This window comes from Aotus nancymaae, unplaced genomic scaffold (genome assembly GCF_030222135.1).
Source record: "Aotus nancymaae isolate 86718 unplaced genomic scaffold, 86718_ANA_hifiasm-v0.15.2.pri h1tg000014l, whole genome shotgun sequence".
Taxonomy (NCBI): domain Eukaryota; kingdom Metazoa; phylum Chordata; class Mammalia; order Primates; family Aotidae; genus Aotus; species Aotus nancymaae.
Genome location: NW_026988425.1, coordinates 40,767,470 through 40,793,937, shown reverse-complemented (window position 1 = coordinate 40,793,937; position 26,468 = coordinate 40,767,470). Strand labels below are relative to the sequence as shown.

The 26,468-nt window shown below is 39.7% G+C and overlaps 1 protein-coding gene across 2 annotated transcripts in view; it reads left to right on the top strand.

The window, feature by feature from the left end:
* Positions 1 to 3,515: 3,515 nt before the first annotated feature.
* OXCT1 (3-oxoacid CoA-transferase 1) overlaps positions 3,516 to 26,468 on the top strand; it is a 136,071-nt gene continuing 113,118 nt past the window's right edge. The window contains exons 1-4 of one of the 2 annotated variants that reach the window (XM_012435458.2): positions 3,516 to 3,663; positions 10,666 to 10,774; positions 12,411 to 12,501; positions 24,597 to 24,732. In XM_012435458.2, coding sequence (XP_012290881.1) covers positions 3,586 to 3,663; positions 10,666 to 10,774; positions 12,411 to 12,501; positions 24,597 to 24,732 — 414 coding nt within the window. In that variant the 5' untranslated portion in view covers positions 3,516 to 3,585. Of the gene's footprint in view, positions 3,664 to 3,872; positions 3,952 to 10,665; positions 10,775 to 12,410; positions 12,502 to 24,596; positions 24,733 to 26,468 lie in introns of those variants that run through there. The other variant, XM_012435459.2, reaches the window with a different exon arrangement.

Genomic DNA, 26,468 nt, shown 5'->3' with positions numbered 1-26,468 from the left:
TCTGGTGGGTTTTATCCTTTTAGGTTTCCTTAGCATCTTATAATAATTATCAATTTCATTCCAGGCCTTAAGCCTTCTCCAATTATCTCATGCGTTTATTTTATTTTTTTTCCTGAGAAAACTACACTTTTAAAAAGTTCAATTTATTTTTTCTCTATTCATTGAACAAATATTAAATATAAACTAGTTAATACTAATAAAAAAGACTCCTTCAAATGATCTATGAAAATAAGCTTATGAAATATGCAAATTAAGGAGTGATGACTTGCATTATAAAACAATACTTTGGATTTATGTTTTTCAAACCTACTAGCACAAAATTGTTTGAAGGACTATGTTCTCCATATATTAAAGGACTATTGTCATAAAATGAAGCATGCATGCACTTTTATAACTGACTCAATTGACCTAGTTAAAAACTGCTATTTCTAGTGAAACCAGTTAGTCAACATTTAAAAAACAAGTCTTCAGATGTCCCTGATTATCATCCTGGAGGGGTACACCATCAACTGTAAGAACAAGATGTTCTATCTTTCACTAATGAGTGATGCTGCTGCATCACATTTTAGGAGATTTAAAATGAAACTCCTTAAAACAGAGAACAATTTACAATCTAATATACTCAGAAACAGTACCTGCATTTATCTGATAAAATGATGCCACACAGTCATGCCTTGCTTAATAACAAAGACAGGTCCTGAGAAATGAGACATTAGGCTATTTTGTCATTATGGGAATATCATAGAATATACTGACATAAACCTGGATGGTCTAACCTACTACACACCTAGGCTATATGGTATGCTTGTGCTCCTAGGCTACAAACTTGCACAGCATGTTACTGTACTAAGTATTGTAGGCAATTGTAACACAATGGTAAATATTTGTGCATTTAAACTTTTTTTTTTTTTTGAGACAGGGTCTTGCTTTGGTGTGTAGAGCAGCAATGTTAGCTCACTGCAACCTCTGCCTCCCAGGCTCAAGCAATCCTCCTGCATCAGACCCCACTGCCCACCCCACCCCTACCCCAGTAGCTGGGACTACAGGTCCCTCCACCATACCCTGCTATTTTTTTTCTCTTTTGGTAGAGATGGGTTTTTTTCCATGTTGCCCAGGCTGGTCTCAAACTCCTGGGCTCAAGTGATCCGCTTGCCTTGGCCTCCCAAAGTGCTGGGATTACAGGCGTGAGCCACTGCACCTGCCTAAACATTTCTAAACATAAAAAAGTTACAGTAAAATACGTTATTATAATCTTATGGGACCACCATCATATATGCTGTCCATTGTTGACCAAAATGTTATGTGGCACATGACTCTGTATATGTACACACACACCCACACCCACACATACACATATGTATCATAACATAACACAAAAAAAAAAAACAACTTTCCTCATTGCCTGCCTGGAATCAGACCACTTGTTTAAAGGCTTTGAATCCGATTCTCCCGGTTTTTAAAAGTGTGGAAGTTAAACTCTGCAAGATTCCACAAACAAAAGTTTCCAGAATTTGCCAGAAACTGCCCTTCAAAGCAAGTGGGCAATATCTTTCCTAGTTCAGAAAAGTTAATATATTTAAAAGAAGTAACATTTTACACACCAATTAAAATTGAAATGCTTTTGTGTAACTAAAAGGGAAATCAACACATAAGAACTTCTTTTTGTAATTTGTAATTCAGTTTATTCCAGTCTAGGAGTCTCACACATTATTTAAAAAGTATAAAATGAAGTCACAGGCATCAAAAATATAGTACAGTGTGTTTTGACCATACAGTAATGAAGCTGATTTTTCTCAGGAGACTTAGTCACAGAGCATACACATTTAAAATGTGTCTTCCTCAGCCAAGAGCAACAAAGTGAGACCAGCCAAGATCAGTCATATGACGACCGACAAAGTTGCCAATGGAGTTTTTCCATTTCATGTGCCCTGTGGAAGGGCAAAAGTGGAAAAGCAGACCCAATTGGAATGGGCAAAAGTGGAAAAGCAGACTCAATTGGAATACTAGTTTTTTTCCCCACATTGTATAAGTTAAAGGTCCAAAAGCTGCTATATTCTAAATTATCACTAGTTATGGGACTTTAGTTCTAGTACTTGAATTTCCTCTCAATCCGACTTCTTAAAATGTGTTGAAATATCAAGCATTACTAAATTAATTTCTCTAATGTAATTGAATAGTCTAACTTGGCATCTTATTCCTTAACTGATTTTGACTAAAATCATAATATTTACAGGGGGAAAAAAGTTCAGAGTTAAAAGAATACCATGAAAAGGCAAATGCTTTTATGGACAAACTTTGAACTGGATCTTCACTATTCATTACCTTAGCGTATTTGCTAAGGAAGCTAAGATCTCATTTAATTTTTTCTGTTTTGCTTTGGTTCAAAACTAACGTCACATTCTCAGAACTTAGGCCTTAATAAAATAAAATGTTAGCCTTAATAAAATAAAATGTTATTGAGCTTCCACGTGGTCTTTCCACTCCGCAAAGTGCAAAGATAGTTCTGGAGAAATCGGACTTGGCTCATGTCCTCAAGGAGTTGGTCAGAAGATAAGGCTTGGAGAATACGTAGGTGTCATGTCAATGAACTGCTACAACTCGAATAAACTGCTACAACTTGTAATAATGCCTAACATTTATTCACTCCTCATAATATGGCCAGAAATTTTGCATGAATTAACTCATAGAATAGTTATGAAGTTGTATTATAAGCAATACTAATTTGCAGATGAGGACACTGAGGCTTAGGGAAGTTATCTAACTTTCCCAAGCTTAAAGCAATATCCTGCCTTTATGGTTTCATCTTCTTAGTAATCTCTGGGGTTGCTGGGACTCCAGTGAGAGAAAGAGCCTGAAATTTGCAAACTTGGACGATGGGGAAGAAAAGGTGTGCTAAACTCAGGTCACAAAGGTCCATTCTTAATCTTCCTCTGCAAGCCTTGCTGCTCACACCTTATGGCCAACAGCTCGAGGGAAGTGCTCACAGCAAACTTACTCCACCTAAGCCAAGGCCAGGTGTGGGGAGAAGGGGCTGAGAAATGTTAGAAATGTGAACGCAGTCCCGGCGGGAGAAGAGAAGGAGGTCTCGAGGGGTGCCCCTATGCAGCCCACACGCATGCCAGGCACTGACTTGGAAAAGCAAAAGGCTTCATGGGACATCCTCCCGCGGCCGGAGAGCCCTGAACCCTATGCCAAGACTCATCCACAACCTAGGGGGAGGCGGCCACCCGCGTCCTACTGAAGCTAAAGGGGTGACTTAGGGGCTGCGGCGGCAAGTGCACGTCAACACAGCTGTCTCGCACACGCCAAGACACCTGGGGCGCGGAGAGGAACTTCCCCGCATTTCTCAGGGTGCGCAGAGCCTCTTCTCCCCGCCAGGGCCCCGCCCAACCTCACTTATTTTAAAAGCAGCAGCCAGCAGCGCGCCCGCGGCGTGCGGCTCGCAAGGCCGGGAGGACGTCATTGCCGCGCCGTCGAGCCTCCAGCCCGCCCCGCTTTCCTTCCCAGTGACTCGGCAGCGGCCAGGACAGCGCGCACCGACACTCACATACGCGCTCCAGCCTCCTCCTGCCTCCCGGCCCAAAGATGGCGGCTCTCAAACTCCTCTCCTCCGGGCTTCGGCTCTGCGCCTCTGCCCGTGGATCCAGGGGAGCCTGGTACAAGGTAAAGTTCGGGTGAGGAGGAAGGCCACAGGCAGGAAGAACGCGGACCAAATCCGAGTGGTGCCCGCGTTTTCTCGTCTGCCCCTACCCGCCCTCTCCATCCTGGGATCTGGCATCCGTGGCGCGGTACCCTGGTCACGGACACGCGGCGACGCGTTCCTGGCCTCGCCCTCTCCGCGGATGATTGCCTTTGCTTGGTTCTGCAGTCGCTTTCCGGATGGAGCTAGACGCCGTAAAGAAGCGCGCGGAGAGGCTGAGAAGGGGCGAGAGGATTCCTCGCAGCGCTCAGGTGCCCTTCGGTGCTCGCCGGCGTCCCCAGGACGCGCGCTTGCGTCGCCCCCGCAGCCTTTAGAACTCGTGGCACCCGCGCTTGGAAAGGGACCCTGAGGGCCTGAACTGGGGGAAGAGGGCGCCAGTGTATGAAGGGGAAGGAGTGAGGCAACAGCGGGTGGGTTTGCGCCCATGTGGGATCGCTGGGCAGAGGAGCCTCTAGAGGGCCAGAACCTGAGGCGGGGTTAGCCACGGCTGTGCTCAAGTTCACCGCCAAGGGGCTGGATGCCGGGTGCCGCGGGTCTGGAATGCCGCTCCTCATCCTCTCCTCTCTTCCCCTGTTTGGCTCTACCGCCCAGTAGACTGGAGCGCTCTCCAGGGCGTCCTGCCGGCCTAGCTGGGAAACCATTCGAGATGTGTCCGTGGCTCACGCGTGGTCTGCAAGGGGCGGACAAACCTTTCTCTCGAGGCCAGGTTAGGGGCTTTCGCTTTTGAGAGCCCTTTGAAATCCTTTTTGCGCCCCACTGCCAATTCACCCGCACAGTGGACTGACTTGTGGTTTTTCCCTATGCACTGTCGTCTCTTGTAAGCCCACCCCTGTCTGGAGCCTTAGGAGCCCAGAGCGCCAGGTCCAGGAGGTGTCTTTACCCTGGCCACCTCAATCGCAGAAGTCTCTTCCTTGGTATTGAATAATAGGTCTGAGCTTGACAGCGTGCCATGCACACGCTGCTTACTCCTGAAACTTGCCTGCCCGGCCCCATCGCTCTTCTTTCCTGTATCCAGTCCCTGATCGCTGAGAACACAGAGGAGCCACTGAGCTCTTTTGGCAGGTGCTAGGGAATGATTCAGAACTGGACCATTTTAGTCTTAAATGCCTCTTAAGAAGCATTTTGATAACTGCAGATAGACTTGGATATATAAAGCATTATTAAAAGGGAACTTGACCTTCAGTGAGATTGCAGCGGTGCTAAAGTTAATGCGAACCAAGCACCGCGATACCCTTGGGCCGAGGTCAATAGCGTTCCTTCTTTTGACAGTTACTTATTTGCCCAGCCGTAATTTACTCACTTCGAGTCTTTCCCACCTTGAGTATATCATTAAACCATCTCCAAAGCTCAGCAAACCACTTCTTAGAGGGATGAGTGCAAATGAAGTGTTCTGTTCTATCTCATTAAAAGTTCATACAGAGTTCAAACTTACTCCTGTCAGGCTTGATTATCACAGGTCTAACTCCTGCCTCCCACTGTTCCCCTAGCTTATGGTTCTTAGTGCCCTTTTGTTTAGCACTTTAAATCCTCACCTGCTGCTTCTGTTGAACTGTACCACTTATCTCCTTGTTTAACTTTTCAGATGTGTATATTGTCTCCTCAACCAGATGACAGTTCCCTGATGGCAGAACTACATTGTATGCCTTATACTCAGTCTCCCTCAACAAACACACTGCTCTGCATAGATGAAATATTCTACACATGTTTAACAAATGGATGAGAGAACCCTGCAGGCAAACAAATAGAAACCTTGAGTTTTTCCACTAAACATAGCTAACAGCTAAATTGAGATGTTTTCTTAAATGTTTAAAATTTTTATGATGGGCAAGCCCAGTGTCTCTCAGACCTGACAGTGCATCAGCATTACCTGGAGGTTTTCTGAAACAGATTGCTGTACCCACCCCCAGATTGCTGTACCCACCCCCAGAGTTTCTAATTTAGAAAGTCCTGGGTAGGGCCCTGTAATTTGCATCAACAAGTTCCAAGTGGTATTGATGCTGCTGGTCTGTGGACTGACTGCCCCTTTTGGAGTTATCTGGCATAGACTTAGGTAAGAATAGACTATTGGAAGGTATCTTCTTGCTTCATTATTACTATGGGGCATTGGGGGAGCATTTAATTAATTTTGACTATAGACAGTTATTAGCTGGAAAAAATTATAAGAGTACCACTAACACTTGACCCACCTATCATCCTTGAAACTCTTTTCCCAAATCTCTTTCTAACCCAGACTCTCCTGAGCTGCAATCCTTCTGGTGCAACCGGTCAACTTCACTTGGATGTCAGTCGGTGCTGAAAGGTTTTTCTGATCCAAAGCAAATCAGTCGTAAGGTGGCTTTCTTCTTCCTTGTTTTGTTCTTTTTGCACTGTGGTTGACAGCATCAGTATCCATCCAGTGTATAAGCTGGAAATCCTGGAACCATCTTCTCTTCTCCTTGCTGCAATTCCAATTGATCACCAAATGTCATGTGTGTACCTTTTTCAGAAATGTTCCTCAGTGCTGTCCCTAGCATTCTTTCTCAGCAACTGTTTCTTCCTTATAGCTCCCCAGCTAAATACTATGATTGTGTTTAAATTTTTGTAATTATTTAATGACTGCTACCTTTGCTAGTTTGTAAGTTTCATCATAGCAGGGACTATGCCTGTATTTTATTTTTAATATTTATTTTAGCTTTTTAGCCCCAGCATTTTGTACAGTTAGTACAAATGGGTGAAGGAAAGAGATAATGAGTTTCCCTACTACTTTCTTAATTCAGGCTTCCTTTGAGTTGTGACATCTGTTTCAAAAGCTTTGTTTTTCCTTCCTCATTGAACAATCAAGTCACAAATCACCACTAAAGAACTTAATCATGTAACCAAATAACACCGGTTCCCCCAAAACCTATGGAAATAAAAAAATTTAAAAAACAAAACAAAACTCTGCAGTGTAGCCTGTAAGGCCTTTTCAAACTGCCTTAGTCTGCCTCTCTGGCCTGATCTTCATGAACCTCTCTCCCTGAGACCTGATACCACACATCTGTGACCACACAGAGCCTTTTCATATTGCTATACTCTTACTCATGTGGCTCCCTTATTTGGAATCCCTGTCCTGACAAGTATTTAACAGCTGACAAATTGGGATTTTCTAGTCCACCAGGTAGAATGAATTACTCCATCTGTGCTCCTGTGGAGCACTGAATATCTCTCCAATATTGGAGAATAACATGTATGTTCCCTCAATAACAATGCATACCACTGCTGTAGAGAATGGCCTAGTGTTGTAACTCCCTGTGGGCTTCTTGAAATTTATTCTTGTCACATGTGCATAATTGGCAGTGTTTAGTTCAAGGTGAACATTCCACCTTTGGTAGACACTGGTCCATTGCTGTACAGCTAAAGTGTTTCGACACATATCACTGCCTCTTGGCGGTGGTGCCTTGATCTGCTGATCTGCAGGTCTGTAAGTGAGTGTACCCACCCTCATATTACTGCCTTTTCCTTCTAATGTGTATCTCTTCACTTCTCTCCATATAACCTCTCCACACTTTTGTTTCTCAAACTCTGATCCTGACTTGTACAATATCAGCCTTTCTTTGTCATTTATTTAACTGTAAGGTGACAAAATATCACCTCATGTTAAAGTAATCTTAAAGCTAAGACCTGTGTTTTTTTAAAACCTTTGACAAAGATCACCTGGGTTAATTTGCTACAGTACAAATTGTGTTTAAAAACATTCTTTGTAAAATCAGTGGCGTGTGTGTGTAGGGTAGAGTAAGGTGGTTAAAAATTAAAACTAAACTCCAGTAGATGACAGGTTAATCTTACTGCCCTGGTGGAGAATGAAGAAAAGTTTGCATTTTCCAAAGGAAAATCTAACATCCCCTGGACATCTTCTATAGTCCAGGCACAGGGCTTCTGGGTATAACATTTGATCCTTACTACATCTCTAGAAAACAATTATCATCTTATTGTAAACTTAAAATACCCTCTCCTTCCATGAAAACGAGATGCAGTGATTAAGTAGTTTTCCTAGCTTCATACAATTGTGGCAGAATTGGAATTTGAAGCAAGGGTATTTCTGACCCCAAGAGCATGATGTATTATGCCACACTATCTCCCAAACCAGATGTTAGGATTTCTTAGGACAGAATCTGTTGTAGTACAAGTTGACTTCTCAGTAAATAGATGTCTGTCAACAAATATTGTTAACTGAATATATGAAGAATGAAAAAACCAAACCTGAGTACCTGCAAGTTCTTCATTGTCCTGAGCCCTTCTCACATTACCTGGAAAACACGGTCACTTTATGCTTTTAACTTTTGATTATCTGGGTAAACATATCTTTTCTAAAATACTTTTGAGGTATTTTTTTTTTTTGCAGGGAGTGTGACAAGCTCCTTGGTAATTTCTGACTGTAATGAAAACTATCAGATCAAACAAAAGAATAGAGTTCTTGACAAGCCTATGGTTATATGCCTTTATTATTCTTTAGGGGCAGGGGAGAGGTGGTAATGGTTAATGGGTACCAAAAAATAGAAAGAATAAAAAAGACTTACTGTTTGATAGCACAACAGGGTTACTATAGTCAATAACAACTTAACTGTACATTTTAAAATAACTTCAAGTGTATTTGTGTTATAACCCAAAGGATAAATGCTTGAGGGGATGGATACCTGAATCTGAAAAGACTCTATAGGTGTATTGGGAAAATAAGTTTTTTTCCAACTTCCTCTCTATGTGGGATTTGTGTTTCTCAGCGTATTAAAATAGTTAAAGGTGATCTTAACACACAGACTGTTGAGGTGTGGATGAACTCTTTAATTTTCTTCCTCTTCCAGCTATAAGGGCCTCCCTCTTCACTTTTGGGTGGAGATAATGACAGCAGAGTTATACAGGAAGAAACAGAACACTCACAAAGATTTGTTGTATATCAGTAAAAGAGAAGGAGAGTATGAGAGCTTTGAAGAAACATGGAGAGAAGAACACTGTAGTAGAAAGACCCTGAGGTAGAAGGCCAAAACCATGGATCTGCTCTTGCTTTAACACAGTTTTTGGTAAATTACAAGATCCTTCTAAGCTTCAAAAGCTTGACCTGTGGAATGAATTGGTTGAATTAGATAGCTGCATTTTTTAAGTGTCTCTAGGAGATATCCTCAACTTTATCTTATGAGCCTTATAAAACTTCTGTTGGCCTGTTTATTCAGGCTATCACACCTGTAATTTCCAATGTATTAAAAATTTATGTTTAAAACCGAAGCAGATTGATACTTGAGGATAGGAAAGAGAGAACACTGTTTGTGGCTCAAACCCTTTCTATCTCTGCCTAGACTTATTTCTCAGGATTTGGGCAGTGTGCTGGCTTATTTTTAGAGGATGAAAAGATTGATAGACATTTATGCTGTCACCTTGACCACCTCAGGTTGTGTCTGTCTCGGAGGCTGTTAGGCAGTAGGTGTGAGCGCACAACTGGCATGTTAAGGTGGCAGTATACCAGGATTCAGATGTCATTCTTTCTTTTTAGGATGACTATATAATGAGAATAAAGGAGAGCTCATATTGAATATGAATAATTACTACAGAATCTGCTTTCTCATTTTCTTTTGTGCATATTGTAGATGAAGTAGTGGAAAGGGAAACGTTTACAACTGACTGTTCCTGAATATTCACGGTGACTCATTTGGGACCAAATAGTACACTGTGGTAAGGCTAGGCTTACCTACCTTGTAGATAATGGCATGTTCCTTTTCTGTAGCCTCCATAAACCTTCAGCCCCATAGGAAGATGAGTTGTTTTGTAAGCTGTTCTTGTCCTTTTAGGAGGCATTCTCTGACATTTAAGATAGAACCTGGGGCCCAATTCTGTAGGTATGTATTTTATATACATTCCCTTTAGTTTCTTAGAGAGCAGTGCTCATGTCTTAATACTTAGCTATGTTGGAATAAATAGGACCGGACTTGGCACATGGCAAGTTTACAGTAAATACTTGTTGATGAATGGAAGACTGGGTTACCAGAAACTGATACTTAATGACACCATTGCTGTGAATTTGAATTCCAGTATATGGACTTCTTTTCCTTCTACTTTCATTCTTTTGCATGGCCACAAATGATAGAGTTAGAGCTTTCCCTTATGTAATAGAGAACATCTGTTACAAGGGAGTTCAGTAATAATTTGTGGATAAAATATCCATCTTACTTTTAAGTATGAGTCACTTAAAGTGCCAGGCTTTTAAAGAGGGGGATAGTGTCATAGACATAAAGAGTTAAATGGTGGTTACAGAGGCTGGGGATGAGGGGTGGTGAGATACTGGTCAAAGGATACGTAATTTTACCTAGGAGGAATAAATTCAAGAGATCTGTTGAACACCAGCATGACTACAGTTAATAATATATTGTAGACTGGAAAATTGCTTAGAGCTTTTTAAATGTTTTTACCATGAAAAAAGTGTGTGCGCTTATAAATAGTTTGATTTAGCCATTCGACAATGTATATAGTATCCTCCCTTCTTTGAGGGGAATATGTTCCAAAACCCCAGTGGTTGCCTGAACTGTGGATAGTACCAAACCCTATCTATGCTGTTATTTACTACATATCTCTGTGATTCATTTTAATGTACAAATTAGACGAGACATTAATCACAATAACTAATAGAACAATTATAATAATATACTGTAATAAAAGTTATGAGTGTGTTCCCTCTCTCAAATCTTACTGTACTGTACTTACCTGAGGTGAGACAGACCTCAGAAAGGGAAACTGTGGATAAAGGGGGTCTACTGTACATATTAAAACACCATGAATGCCATAAATCTATACATTTATTACTTGTATAAATATATACATTTATATACAATTATTACCTGGCAATTAAAAACATGTATATATAAAGGCAATAATGAAATTATCATTTGTCAAATAAATTGCTACACACACAATGTAAAGCTGTATCTCCAAATGATAATCAAATTTTTTTTTTAATATTTCAGGGATGTGTTTGCTCCTTTTCCACCAGTGCTCATTGCCATACTAAGTTTTATACAGATCCAGTGGAAGCTGTAAAAGACATCCCTGATGGTGCAACCGTTCTGGTTGGTGGTGAGTAATAATACTGTTTTATGGTAATGTCCTTATGTTTTTAAATGAAGCAGGCAAATCACAATGACAAAGATGTATAGATTAGAAATGATAATTATTTATTATGCATTATTTATTTTACATATTACAGTGTCATCTATTTTATCAGTGTCTCCTTCCTAAAAGTTTAGCAAGGTTTAGCATTTTTTACTTTCTGTCAGTGTGTGTGTGTTTCTATTTTGAAAAAATGAAACTTCAAAGTAGTCTTGTTTTATTAATAGTTTTGAAAAAATTCCTAGATCCTTGGAAATTTTTTAACTTATAATGTTTACATTGATCTCATAAGCTTATACCTAGCCACTTCTGTTATTGCTCCTTATTTTGAGAAAGAGAGCCCGTAGACATAGGCATCTGTATTGACCTCCTCCACCACCAGTTCTATTGCTGCTTCTTGTTTGGATTATCATTTATTATTTATTTATTTATTTATTTATTTATTTAATATTTGGAGAGGGAGTCTCACTTTGTTGTCCAGGCTGGAGTGCAGTGACGCAATCTCCATTTACTGCAACCTCTGCCTCCTGGGTTCAAGTGATTCTCCTTCCTTAGCCTCCTGAGTAGCTAGGATTACAGGCATCCACCACCATTCCTGGCTAATTTTTGTAATTTTAGTAGAGATGGGATTTCACTGTGTTGGCCAGTATAGTCTCAAACTCCTGACCTCAAGTGATCTTCCCACCTTGGCCTCCCAAAGTGCTGGGATTACAGGCGTCAGCCACCTGAGCCCAGACTGGAATGGCTTTTAGATCCACTGACTCACATTCATTACCTTGCTGCTTGATTCTTGTAAATAATATCAAGGATTGTTTTTAGGATTTATCTCCACTCATTCAAGTAAGTCATTGAATGTTCATACAGTCAATGCAATTTGAATCATCACGGAAAATGTAAAGATATGACAGTTTGGGGCCGGGCGTGGTGGCTCATGCCTGTAATCCCAGCACTTTGGGAGGCTGAGGCTGGAGGATCACATGATCAAGAGATCGAGACCATCCTGGCCAACAAAGTGAAACCCCGTCTCTACTAAAAATACAAAAATTAGCTGGGCGTGGCGGCGCACTCCTGTAGTCTCAGCTACTTGGGAGGCTGAGGCGGGAGAATTGCTTGAACCCGGGAGGCAGAGATTGCAGTGAGCCAAGATCGCGCCACTGCACTCCAGCCTGGCGCCTGGGGACGGAGTGAGACTCTGTTTCAAAAAAAAAAAAAAAGAAATGATAGTTTGGGCTTAGACTTCCAACTGCAAAATCTACTCAGACATATAAACATACTTGAAAGAATTACAGAAAAACTGATTTACAAAGCAGGACAATAGATATATAGTTAAGTGCTAAGCAATGTGTAGCCATATAAACTGGTTGCATTTGGCCTTATACTTATGGTTCAAAGAGTGGGCAGTGATGTGTGATATAATGGTGCAAAACATTTGGATACAGACATATGATCATTTATTGAGCTGCTGAGATATATCTGTGTATTTTGCTTAGTAGATCTAATAATGTGCTTTGGTTTTTTTTCCCTCTTAAAAAGAATAGTACACACTTCTGAAAAAAGATTGTTAGCCCCTTTACAAATTGTTTATTTTTTGGGCTTAATATAGGTTTTGGGCTATGTGGAATTCCAGAGAACCTTATAGATGCTTTACTTAAAACTGGAGTAAAAGGACTAACTGCAGTCAGCAACAATGCAGGGTAAGTGTGCATTTTCAAAATAATTGGCTGGAGAGAAATTCCAGTTTTCAATATTTAAGCAGAGTTTATCAATGAAATGAAGTTTTCTCCTATTCACATGAACAATATTTCCAAGCATGAAAATATAGTGTTGAACAAGGTCAAGAGTGGTGGTTACATTTATCCAAATAGTTTTGGTATCAACCTTCATAAGTAAAGTAGACTTGCTTTATCTTATGTAGTATAAAGATATAAATTAAGACTTTATATCTTAATCTGATGTGCTTTTAGTTTTCTAAACTTAAAGTATATTGAATTTGGAATATATATCTTCAAACTAAATCTTGCATTTTAAAATTTAAAGGTGTTCCTTTATGTTATTTATTATAACAGATGATTATTTATAAAGCAAGATGGACATCAATTTGAAATCTGTTTGAAGTCCATTATTTTAGCAGTGCCATCACTCTAGATCATATATAAAGGGATATCATTAATCATAAAAATATGGCTGGTCTTGGAAGATGGATATGCAGCCAGCACTTAAGATAGTAGGATTGCATATTATGGTGGTCAGAAATAAGCCATCGTTTTAATAATGGCATGTACATTGAGATACCTTTAGCTATATTAGGAAAAACCATTTTTTTTTTTTTTTAGATTTTTAAAATATGTATGTTCAGATACCATCTAGAGCATATCATACTGCAGGATGGGTATGTGTGTGTGTATGTATATGTGTGTGTGTGTGTGTATATATATATATATTTAATTGTACTTTAGGTTCTGGGGTACATGTGCAGATCATGCAGGATTGTTGCATAGGTACACACATGGCAATGGCAATGTGGTTTGCTGCCTCCATCCCCCCATCACCTACATCTGGCATTTCTCCCCATGTTATCCCTCCCCAACCTCCCCACCCCTCTGCTGTCCTTCCCTTGTCACCTCCACAACAGACCCCAGTGTGTGATGCTCCCCTCCCTGTGTCCATGTGTTCTCATTGTTCAATACCCACCTATTAGTGAGAACATGGGGTGTTTGATTTTCTGTTCTTGTGTCAGTTTGCTGAGAATGGTGGTTTCCAGATTCATCCATGTCCCTACAAAGGACACAAAATCATCGTCTTCTATGGCTACATAGTATTCCATGGTGTTTATGTTCCACAGTTTCCTTGTCCAGTCTATTGTCGATGGGCATTTGGGTTGGTTCCAGGTCTTTGCTATTGTAAACAGTGCCACTATAAACATATGTGTGCATGCGTCTTAATAATAGACTGATTTGTAATCCTTTGGATATACACCCAGTAATGGGATTGCTGGGTCAAATGGAATTTCTATTTCTAGGTCCTTGAGGAAGCACCACACTGTCTTCCACAATGGTTGAACTAATTTACACTCCCACCAACAGTGTAAAAGTGTTCCTATTTCTCCACATCCTGTCCAGCATCTGTTGTCTCCAGCTTTTTTAATGATCGCCATTCTAACTGGCATGAGGTGGTATCTCAATGTGGTTTTGATTTGCATTTCTCTAATAATCAGTGATGATGAGCATTTCTTCATATGTTTGTTGGCCTCATATATGTCTTCTTTGAAAAGTGTCTATTTATATCCTTCACCCACTTTTGGATGGGTTTCTTTGTTTTTTTCTTGTAAATCTGTTTTAGTTCTTTGTAGATTTTGGATATTAGCCCTTTGTCAGATGGGTAGATTGCAACAATCTTTTCCCATTCTGTTGGTTGCTGGTTCACTCTAATGATTGTTTCTTTTGCTGCACAGAAGCTCTGGAGTTTAATTAGGTCCCATTTGTCTCTTTTGGCTTCTGTTGCCAAGCTTTTGGTGTTTTAGTCATGAAATCCTTGCCTATGCCTATGTCCTGAATGGTTTTGCCTAGGTTTTCTTCTAGGGTTTTTATGGTGTTAGGTCTTATGTTTAAGTCTTTAATCCATCTGGAGTTAATTTTAGTGTAAGGTGTCAAGAAGGGGTCCAGTTTCTGCTTTCCACTCACTGCTAGCCAGTTTTCCCAACACCATTTGTTAAACAGGGAATCCTTTCCCCATTGCTTGTTTTTGTCAGATTTGTCAAAGATCAGTTGGTTGTAGATGTGTGGCATTGCCTCCAAGGCCTCTGTTCTGTTCCATTAGTCTATATCTCTGATTTTGTACCAGTACCATGCTGTTTTGATTACTCTAGCTTTGTAGTATAGTTTGAAATCAGGTACATGATGCCTCTGGCTTTGTCCTTTTTGCTTAGTATTGTCTGGGCTATTGTCTTTTGGTTCCATATGAAGTTTAAGGTGTTTTTTTTCCAGTTCTGTGAAGAAGGTCATTGGTAGCTTGATGGGGATAGTGTTTAATCTGTAAATTACTTTGGGCAGTATGGCCATTTTTATGATATTAATTCTTCCTAACCATGAGCATGGAATGTTTCTCCATTTGTTTGTGTCCTCTCTTATTTCCTTGAGCAGAGGTTTATAGTTATTCTTGAAGAGGTCCTTTACATCCTTTGTTAGTTGTATTCCTAGGTATTTTATTCTCTTTGTAGCAGTTGTGAATGGGAGTTTGTCATGATTTGGCTCTCTTTAAGTCTGTTATTGGTGTATAGAAATGCTCGTGATTTCTGCACATTGATTTTGTATCCTGAGACTTTGCTGAAGTTGCTTATCAGTTTCAGGAGACTTTGGGCTGAGATGATAGGGTCTTCTAAGTATATAATTATGTTGTCTGCAAATAGAGATAATTTGACTTCCTCTTTTCCTAATTGAATACTCTTTATTTTTTTTTCTTGCCTAATTGCTCTGGTTAGAACTTCCAATACTATATTGAATAGGAGTGGTGATAGACGGCATCCTTATCTAGTGCCAGATTTCAAAGGGAATGCTTCCAGTTTTTGCCCATTCATTATGATATTGACTGTAGATTTGTCATAAATAGCTTTTATTGTTTTGAGATATGTTCCTTCGATACCTAGTTTATTGAGAGTTTTAACATAAAGGGCTGTTGAATTTTGTCAAAGGCCTTCTCTGCATCTATTGAGATGATCATGTGGTTTTTGTCTTTCGTTCTGTTTATATGGTGGATTATGTTTGTAGACGTGCATGTTGAATCAGCCTTGCATCCCCAGAATGAAACCTACTTGATCGTGATGGATAAGCTTTTTGATGTGCTGTTGCAATCGGTTTGCCAGTATTTTACTGAAGATTTTTGCATCTATGTTCATCATGGATATTGGCCTGAAGTTTTCTTTTCTTGTTGAATCTCTGCTGGGTTTTGGTATCAGGATGATGTTGGTCTCATAAAATGATTTGGTAAGGATTCCCTCTTTTTGTATTGTTTGGAATAGTTTCAGAAGGAATGGCACTAGCTCCTCTTTTTACTTCTGGTAGAATTTGGCTGTAAACTCATCTGGACCTGGGCTTTTTTTGGTTGGTAGGCTATTAATTGCTGCCTCAACTTCAGCCTTTGTTATTGTTCTGTTCAAGGTTTTAACTTCTGCCTGGTTTAGGCTCGGGAGGGTGCAAGTGTTCAGGAATTTATCCATTTCTTCCAGATTTACTGATTTATGTGCATAGAGTTGTTTGTAGTAATCTCTGATTGTAATTTGTATTTCTGTGGAGTCAGTGGTGATATTCCGTTTATTGTTTTTTATTGCATCTATTTGATTCTTCTCCCTTTTCTTTTTTGTTAATCTGGCTAGCAGTCTGTCTATTTCGTTGATCGTTTCAAAAAACCAGCTTCTGGATTTCTTGATTTTTTGAAGGATTTTTTGTGTCTCTATCTCTTTCTGTTCTGCTCTGATCTTAGTTATTTCTTGTTTTCTGCTAGCTTTTGAGTTTTTTTGATCTTGCTCCTCTAGCTCTTTCAATTTTGACGATAAGGTGTCAATTTTAGATCTTTCCTCGCTTCTCTGGTGTGCATTTATTTTCTATAAATTTCCCTCTAGACACTACTTTAAATGTGTCCCAGAGATTCTGGTATGTTGTGTCTTCGTTCTCGTTGGTTTTGAAGAACATCTGTATTTCTGCCTTTATTTTGTTGTTTATCCAGTCGACATTCAGTTGTTCAGTTTCCATCAAGTTATGCGGTTCTGAGTTCTAATTTGATTGCACTGTGGTCTGAGAGACAGTTTGTTATGATTTCTGTTCTTTTGCATTTGCTGAGGAGTGATTTACTTCCAATTATGTGGTCAGTTTTAGAGTAGGTGCCATGCGGTGCTGAGAAGAATGTATATTCTGTGAATTTGGGGTGGAGATTTCTGTAGATGTCTATTAGGTTTGCTTGGTCCAGATCTGAGTTCAAGTTCTGGATATCCTTGTTAATTTTCTGTCTGGTTGATCTGTCTAATATTGACAGTGGAGTGTTAAAGTCTCCCACTATTGTTGTGTGGGAGTCTAAGTCTCTTTGTAGGTTCTTAAGAACTTGCTGGCCGGGCGCGGTGGCTCACGCCTGTAATCCCAGCACTTTGGGAGGCCAAGGCGGGCGGATGATGAGGTCAAGAGATTGAGACCATCCTGGCCAACATGGGGAAACCGCGTCTCTACTAAAAATACAAAAATTAGCTGGACTTGGTGGCACGCGCCTGTAGTCCCAGCTACTTGGGAGGCTGAGGCAGGAGAATTGCTTGAACCCAGGAGGCAGAGGTTGCAGTGAGCCGAGATCACGCCACTGTATTCCAGCCTGGTGCCTGGGGACGGAATGAGACTCTGTCTCAAAAAAAAAAAAGAAAAATAAAAAGAACTTGCTTTATGTACCGGGGTGCTCCTGTTTTTATTTTTACAAAATTATAGGTCATCAGCTCTCAATAATTAAAGACTTTAAGGATTTTACATTTTTAATCACCAACTTGGCATTTTAGACTATTACAAAGGCAATTTAGAATAAATAGCATAGATTATTTAGGAAATAAAGCTGATGCTACATTTGTGCCCACTTTTCCTTTTCTGTTTCTACCTGTCCCTCCTTTTCCCTGTCTATCTGCATCTCTCAGGATTAGACTTAAGTTATATATCCTCAAAGTATCCTTATCCAATTACAGAAACTTTTCTAGTCTTTATTGATCTTGCCCCTTTTCAAGTCCCTTTAGAGACTTTAAGCCTTTCTTTGTATACTGAATTTTGCTTGTCTTTGATACGTATATTACATTACCAATCTCCTTTATTTATAGTAGTTTTTTATTCTGTACTGTGCTGAGCCTGTAAGTCTAAATCTCAGTTACTGTGTGTTGGAGGGGAATGGAATTGTAGAAATCATCTGTCTCTTGTTTAACTGACTTTTCAGATCATCTGAAAAGAGAGAAGTAGCTTGTTTATGACAAGTCGATAATTCTTAAACATATCTTATGCCCTTTAATTTGACTTTATTACAAATACTTTTGATTATCAGCATTTTCAGTTTCCCAGATAGCTTTATGCTTATAAGGGATACTGCAGATTAATATAAATTTCTTGATATGGAATAGGTGCTGTTACATTGAAGACTAAGAAATCTGATCATAAGTATTTACCTACACCTATAATTACTTGGAGATATGTATATATATATATATATATAGAGAGAGAGAGAGAGAGAGAGAGAGTACTATACTAGTCAGATATAATAGTGTTTTGAGAGCCCAGTGGTCAGTCTGTCACTCTAAAATGTCTGGTTCTTCCTGTTAAAAGTAACATTTCGATGCCACAAAAGAAGTAGCACTCAAAGATAATGTCCTCTCAGCAAGGCAGTTTATAGAAAGATGCAAAGCACACAGACAGAGCAATGAGCAATGATGGCTGCTGCACGCTTGGACAAGGGGGAAAGTACTTATGCCTGATGGGGTCATCCCTACTGCTATGTCATCCCCTATTGGCTAGAGTTAGACCACAGAAACTAGACTAATCCTGATTGGCTATTTTAAAAAGAGCAGGGATCCAGGCTGGAGTGGCAGGGTGGATGTTTTAGAGGGAAGGACAGTTACCGGCCTGTCAGAGCAGGTAGCCAGGGGTGATCAGGTGACTGGGATGAATCAGGATGGAGCCTGGGGAGGGGGGAGCAGATGTGTACTACTGATGAAGTAGTGGAGAAGGTTGTTTACTGGAATTAATCAGTATGTCAGTATGTTCAGCTCTCTTTCTTTAAATCTCTATTTTAAAGGAAATAAAGATTTAAAGAATAAGGGAGCTGAACATACTGACATGCTGATTCTTTGAAGAGAAACTTGGGGTTCACTATAACATGCACCAGTGACTTTGAACCTCGAGATAAAGGCAGTGACCCCTCTGCTGTGCCCTTGTTCCTTATTGAGGAAGCTGCAGCTCTGAAGGCCACGAGTCAGATGTAGACCACGAGCTGATTATGAGCATTCCTCAGGATTTAGTTATTTTGTCTGGGAAGGGCTAACCAATTCCTGGGATGTATACTTGAATTTCTGTGCTCAGCTTATGAAATATTTCATTTGTCACATGTAATTATAGTAGTCCTCCTTTATTTGAAGGGGATGTGTTCTGAAATCATGGCTAATACTCCACCCAATTGCTGTCAATTGGAACACATTTCTGTTTCTCTTCCAACCACAAATTTTTTTTTTCCCATCTTAACTAAGCTCTTATTATGCTCTGTGGCTATAACTTTTGCAGTTTGAGGTTTGACAGCAAAACTAGCATATATTTTTCTCTTTCTTTGAAATTTCATGGATAAAAGGTTTATTCTTACTTAGATCTTAGCAACCACAGCATACAATTTTTCTTGAAGGTTAACCTTTACCCTTTCACTTAAAGGAAGCATTTTACAGCTTCTTTTTTGGCATATCCAAGTTGCCAACACCACTACTATTGTGCTTTGGGGCCATTATTAAGTAAATAAGGGCTAATTCATCACAAGCACAGCAAATACTGCAACAGTCTATGTGATCACCATCACAGCTACTGAGTGATTAACAGGAGAGTAGTATATCTAGTGTAGGCATGCTAGACAAAGGGAAGATTCACATCCTGGGCAGGATGGAGTAGGATGGTGGGAGTTCATTACGTTACTCAGAATGGTGCATAACTTAAAACTCATGAATTTTATATTTCTGGAATTTTCTATTTAATATTTGTGGACTGCAGTTGACTGGGTAGTTGAAACTACAGAAGGTGAAACTGCAGATTGTGGCAGGGGAGTTACTGTATATCATAAATTAGCCTTATATTTAAAGGCAGCGTTTTCTTTTGATACTCTTGACATATTAAATATAATTATCTAATCCAGATTTAAGTATATATAAAATGAAAAGCAAACAAAGAAATACAACTTGATAAGTGATTGTAACTTTATTTTTATTTATCTTATTCTGACAAGAATTGCCAATTAATGAGATTTCAGAAAATCAGCAAATTAAATTTCAGATTCAGAACATGAAAATATTTTCAGAACATTGTCTCCTATACAGTATCTTTTTGCTTTACAATAATGTGTCTCATTAATGAATTCTTGGCCTTAGACTTTTTCTGATCTCCAAAATGTTTGAAACCCAGGTTTGTTGTGATGCAGGAGAAAGAACTCTCTTTAATATGCTAAATAATGTTGGCTACTAAAGGAAAGCAATCTAATGTGTTTGAAAGTCTTAACAGCATTGTCTTTAGTATTAAAGAGCTGTAAGATGCTTTAATATAATCTCTATTAGAAATGATATGGTCCTCATTTGCAAAAAATCGCATCTATCTTTTTTCTTTATCTTGTAAGCCTTTATAGGTAAGAGACTTGTCTTACTCATTTTTTATCATCAGTGGCTGATAATAGGTAAGATATACACTTGCCAGATTTGAGCTGTAGAGTATGTGGCAAGAAACACACTCATTGTAAGCTATCTGACAGCATTTGCAAGACCTGAAGAACTGGTCTGATGGTGGCCTGGGGGTAGCGTCCTCTGTACTGCTTGATTGCCATGCTAGGATACTAGTCTAGAAACAAAGCAAAACCTACAATAAACAATGATTCTCAGAGCTAAAATAAATGAATAAAAAGAAGTAATCTCCAAATAGAACCAAGTTAAAATATGTAATGGATTGAAAAGCCAAAGAGATCTGGAAGAGAGTAGTTAGAAAAATTCCCACATCAATAAGTGACCAACTATATTCTGGCTTTAGTATGGGCCTGCAGGAGTTTCAGATATTTAAAACTACAGAAAGCAAAATGGACCATATCCACCTTCATGGATAATTTCATTACGACTTTATTAGTCTGGGCTCCAGAGGATATCAAATGTAATTGAATTTCCTGAATAGTTGAGGAGTTTACCAAAGGGAGCCTTTTCAATGGAATGGTCAGGGCTGAGGGAAAACCTGAGTAATAAAGAACCCTGGAGTTTGTAATGGAGACAGTAACCAGCCCCAGGTCTGAAGGAGTGAGGGGAGGGAGCTGTTACCAGGACCTGGAAGAAAGCTTTATGGAGGGAGTTATCCAGTGGGCTGTAACTTCTCAGGGAGGGAGCCAGAGGAATATAAATACCAATATTTTCCCCTCACCCCTATCCTCCTGATGGTGCCTCCCATTGGGGGAACCTAGTCAGAGTGGCTGAACCCAATCAAAGGGATTTTTCAGAGTAAAATCAAAGGTCTCCAGAGTAGCCTGCAAGGTACCATGTGATCAGATGCTCTTTGACGTCCCTAATCGCACTCCACCCATTCTCCCTTTTGCTCACTTCTCTTCCTTTCCTGGCCTCACCAGCCCTCCAACATACCCACATATCCCACCTGGTGCCTTTGCACTGGCCTTCCTTCTTCTCAAACTCTTCTTCCAGACATCTACATGGCTCTGCAGTGGAGTTGAATTTGTGGGAATAGAATTGTGAGGACCTAGCCAGGTATTAGGAGTAAATTAAAAACTCAGAAGGCATTGTGTGCATTGAGAGTAATGGGGAGACAGCCCTTAACAGAATCCTTAGGCATCTTGTGACCTCTAGTGGACACACATATTTGTAACTTGCAGGGAATTCTAGTTCAAAAGTACACTCTTGAAAATACTTAGGTTACTTAGGTATCAGTTTTCTTTTGAATCAAGTGAGAATAAGTCATGCAGCTATTTCTTTTATACCCATGGTGGATGGGAAATCTTATCAGATTCAGCATTTGGAGGCTAGGGCTGCAAAACAAGTTGAGTAGGAGGTTCACAGTTACCTGTTACCTGGACACTCAGGTGTTCATTGTGTCAGGAGTGCCTGGGAGAGGAAAGAGGTTTGGAAATAAAATTCTGAGAATTGGGAAGAAATCAGCTGAGCTGGATTGGTCGCTTGTGGGTGTGAGGAGTGAGAGTGGAGAGTGGAATGAAGTTGGGAGAAAAGGTGGTATAGGGAGAAGTGTCAGTGATTTGTCACATACTTAACACCTCTCCAGATCAAATAAGTGGGTGTCACTAGTGCTCCTTAATTTTCCTCAACCAACTTTTTCTATATTCCATCACCAAAGCCAGAATTCTGGACTGGGTCTGCAGCTACATCAGGATGGGCAACAAGTCTTATGAATTATTCCCCCCAAGACCCTTCTCCATTCCCATTCCCGCTGCTTTAGTTCAGACTCTCATCGTTGCATGTTTGGGCTATTTTGAGTCTCTTCACTGATCTCCCTGCCTTTCATCTTTCAACCTTTCCAACTAATCATATTGTTACTTTTCCACTTAAAACTTTTTACAGGGCCTTCCTATTCTTCATGGTGAAATCCCATAGGGCTGATCACAACCGGCCCTGCCTCCTGTGCCTCCTGCATGCTGTTGCTCTCAGTCCATATTCCAGGCATACTCAACATGTAGTTTCCTGAGTGCGTCTTGCAAAGCTATCCATTTGCCTGTTTCTCTCCACACCTCTACCTCACACTCTGCTCTCAGACTGTTTTCTTTTTTCTTATATCTGTTCAAGTGCCACCTCCTTTAAGACTTTTTCTGACAGTTGGGTTGACAGTTGAGACTTTCTCAACAGTTGGGTTCTCCATCTACAGTGTTATCATACTTAGTGCATAATTCCCTTAGCATGTCTCTCCTTCTGTTGTAATTATAGGTTACGTGTTTATTTTCTCAGTTTCAAAGCTGCTGAGGACCAGGTCTTATTTATGGTTGTAGCCTCAAAGCCTGACACAGGGGTAGAATAAGCATTCAGGAAGGGAGTCTTAGATGAACATACTGTGTAGATGACACAAGCTCTCTGTAGGGAAGGAACCATCAGAGCACTAAAAGAATTAGTAGGAAGAGATTGTAAATAAAGACTTCTGTTTCTAGGAAGCACTCTGGTCCTTGACACTACATTTCTATCTCAAAAGGCTTTATTGAAGCCTAGTATGGAGTAATATAGAAAAGTGAGCATCTCATAAATACAGTTTGATAGAGTTTTACAAGCTGCACACCTATCTAATCAATGCCCAGATAGATAAATGGAACATGACCAGTACCCCAGGAAGCTCTTCCTGCTCCTTGAGGTCACTATGCTCTTCTCCTACTACCAGTATTAATCATTAGTCTCACCTTTGATCCTCATAGATTTGTTTTGTCTGATTTTGAACATAATATTAAAGGAATATTTCAGTATGTACTCTTGTGCCTGGCTTTAGCTCAACATTGTTCTGTGAGATTCAACCATTTTTGCTAATGGTTATAGATCAGTCATTCTCACTGCTATACCCCACGTCATTGTCTAGTGTGCTAAAATTATCTATTCTGCTGATGACATTTGGGAGGCTCCAATTTTGGCCTAATGAACAATGCTGCTATGAATTTTCTTGTTCATATCTTGCAGTGAACGTAAGTATGCGTTTCCTGTTGGTTATAGATCCAGAATGTAATTGCTGACCCATAGCATACAGATATATTCAGCATTAGTAGATACTAACAGGTTTTCCAAAGTGAATGTTTCAGTTTACATTCCCCTTGGCACATGTGAGAGTTCTGATTGTTTCATATCTTCATTGAGGCTTGGTATTTTCTTTTTTTTTTAGTCATCCCTTCATGTTTGTAGTGATGGCTCATCATGCTTTTTGCCATGTGTTTTGCTATTAAAAATATTTCACCATTCAAAAATATTTCAACATTAAAAGATATTTCACCATTAAAAATATTTCATCATTAAAATATTGTGCCGTTGAAAAATATTTCGCCATTTAAAAAAGCTTAAGGTCAAATATTCTTATAAATGTTTTATTTCTCTAGTTGGTTAAAATATTTCTGACTCTTGAATGGAAGATGATTTTCAGGTGACTGAATGGAAAAATAATTCATTCAGTTATCTGTCTTGTTACATTGACATGGCTTGAAATTCTAGGCATATTTTGCTTTGAAAAATAATAGAAATAAAGAAAGGCATAAAGCTGGAGATCTTCACCCAATGAAAAAATAAAGTCAAGACTGTGTATACTGTTTCTAAGAATAAATAGAGCTCCATCTTCAAAATAATAAAGATATTAAACTATAGTATAGTATATATAACAGACACAGTGTTATTGTTGCCACTAATACTCTTCACTGGCTTGTGATTAATTTTCTATTTTTTTATTTGGTTGTTTTTGTTAAGACTGTTCAAATGTGTAAATCTTCTTGAACAACATATTTATAATATAGGGAAAATGTTCATAGCTATTTATAATTTGGGTTCACATTTCAGTGAGTATATTAATCTCTCTTGAATATCAGAATGCCCCTCTCTCCTTTTTAGAAGAGAAAGAGCTTCTCCATCCAAATCTTCCCTTTGGGTCAGTATATTGCCACTGCATTTATATATTCCTTCAAAGCACAGGACAAGAACCAATTCATCTCTTTGCTTATCTTCTAACTCAGAATCACTCTGCAGCAGTGAAAATAACAAAAGGTGTGGGGTAAAACTGTAGGGTTGACATGGGTGTGAATATTGACTGTCTGTCCCTTACTGCCCAAGATCTTGGTCTGTGTGCTCCCCAACTCCCCACCCCAGATCACTTAAACTTCTTGAGTTTTAGTTTCTTTAACTATAAAACAAATGGATAGCCACCTTGCAAGATTTTTGGTGTTATGAGAGACTGAGAATGTGGATTAAATGCCTATCAGACAGGATTTTTCTTTTTTAATGAACGAAGTTTTATCTCTTTAAAAAGTTACAATAGTGTTCTATCAGATGCTCTTTGGTAAACTCCCTTCATTTTCTTTCTAGGGTTGACAACTTTGGTTTGGGCCTTTTGCTTCGGTCCAAGCAGATAAAACGCATGGTTTCTTCGTATGTGGGAGAAAATGCAGAATTTGAACGACAGTACTTATCCGGTGAATTAGAAGTGGAGCTGACACCGCAGGTTAGAAGATTTGCTTTTCTTTTACAATCCTAACTTACTTTAAAAATTCCTTTTTTCTCCCTAGAAATTTCTTTGTGCAAGAGGGGTAAGGCAGAGGGAATACTGCTTTGCCAAACCAAGGAATTTTGTTTCTAAGTTACACCTGTTGACTGCTAGAGAATTAATATTTTCTTCCACTGTCTACTGAAAAAGGAGCTATTTCTAATAAAGATATCCAGGCTGCAAGATAAGATTTTAAGTTTGGCACTGTAATGTGTGTTGTGCCAGAAGCGTGCAGAAGGATTTCTCACTCTGTCACCCAGGCTGGAGTGCAGTGGTGTGATCTTGGCTCACTGCAACCTCCACCTCCCGGGTCCAAGCAATTCTCCTGCCTCAGCCTCCCAAGAAGCTGAGATTACAGGTATGTACCACCATTCTCAGCTACTTTTGTTTTCTGTAGTTTTAGTAGAGACAGGGTTTCACCATGTTGGCCAGGCTGGTCTTGAACTCCTGACTTCAAATAATCTGCCTACTTTGACATCACAGGTATGAGTCACTGTGCCCTGCCAATTTCTATGAATTTTAGAATTAGAATTCGTGAGTGATCTGGTCTTGCTTAGACATATCAGAGTGAAGCCTGTGGAAGGTGCATCTATTACATATGAGTAAGTGCTGGGATCAGAACCTAGATTTCCAGGGAACAGATGTTACTACAAAGCAAGCAGTTACTAAATTAATCTAGCAATTTTTTTACTCATTTTCTTTATCGTCTCTTAACTAATTGGAGTTATTCATAAAGAAAGGAAAACTTGGCCGGGCGCAGTGTCTCACGCCTGTAATCCCAGCACTTTGGGAGGCCGAGGCGGGTGGATCACGAGGTCAAGAGATCAAGACCATGCTGGTCAACATGGTGAAACCCCGTCTCTACTAAAAATACAAAAAATTAGCTGGGCATGGTGGCGCATGTCTGTAATCCCAGCTACTCGGGAGGCTGAGGCAGGAGAATTGCCTGAACCCAGGAGGTGGAGGTTGCGGTGAGCCGAGATCGCGCCATTGCACTCCAGCCTGGGTAACAAGAGTGAAACTCCATCTCAAAAAAAAAAAGAAAGGAAAACTTTTTAAGTAAAACAAAGATCTACAGTTTTCTCTTCTTTCATTTTTGACATGCTCTGCTCTCAGCTCTTGAACTAAGCCACTCCACTTTATTTTAGTCAACAGAAAATATTGCCACTGAATTTGCCAAGTAATAACATAATATAATAGATTTTCAAAATTAGTAATTAAATCACAGTATGTTCGTCTGGAAAGCACGCGTAGGGAACTGTTCTGAGGCTCATGTTTTGCAGTCACACCTTGTCACTCTATAGCACTGTTACCTGTATATACCATAGCATTGTACGGGGGTTGGTATTTATTCAATTTTCTCAGTTTTTTGAAAAAACAAAAACAAAAAACCAAAGATGTCTTAGTCTGCTCAGGCTGCTATAACAATATATTGCAGATTGGTGGCTTAAACAAAAGTTTCTCACAGTTCTGAAGGCTTGGAAGTCTAAGATCAAGGTACTGGCCGCCAATTCAGGTCCTGGTGACGTCTCTGTCCTCGGCTTGCAGATGGCCGACTTCTCACTGTTCTTCATGGCAGAGAGCATGCATCCTATTCTTCGGGTGTTTCTTCTTGTTGAAGGACTAGTCATACCAGATCACGGCCCTACCTTCTCGACTTCCTTCAACCTTGATGACCTCCTTATCGGCCCTAT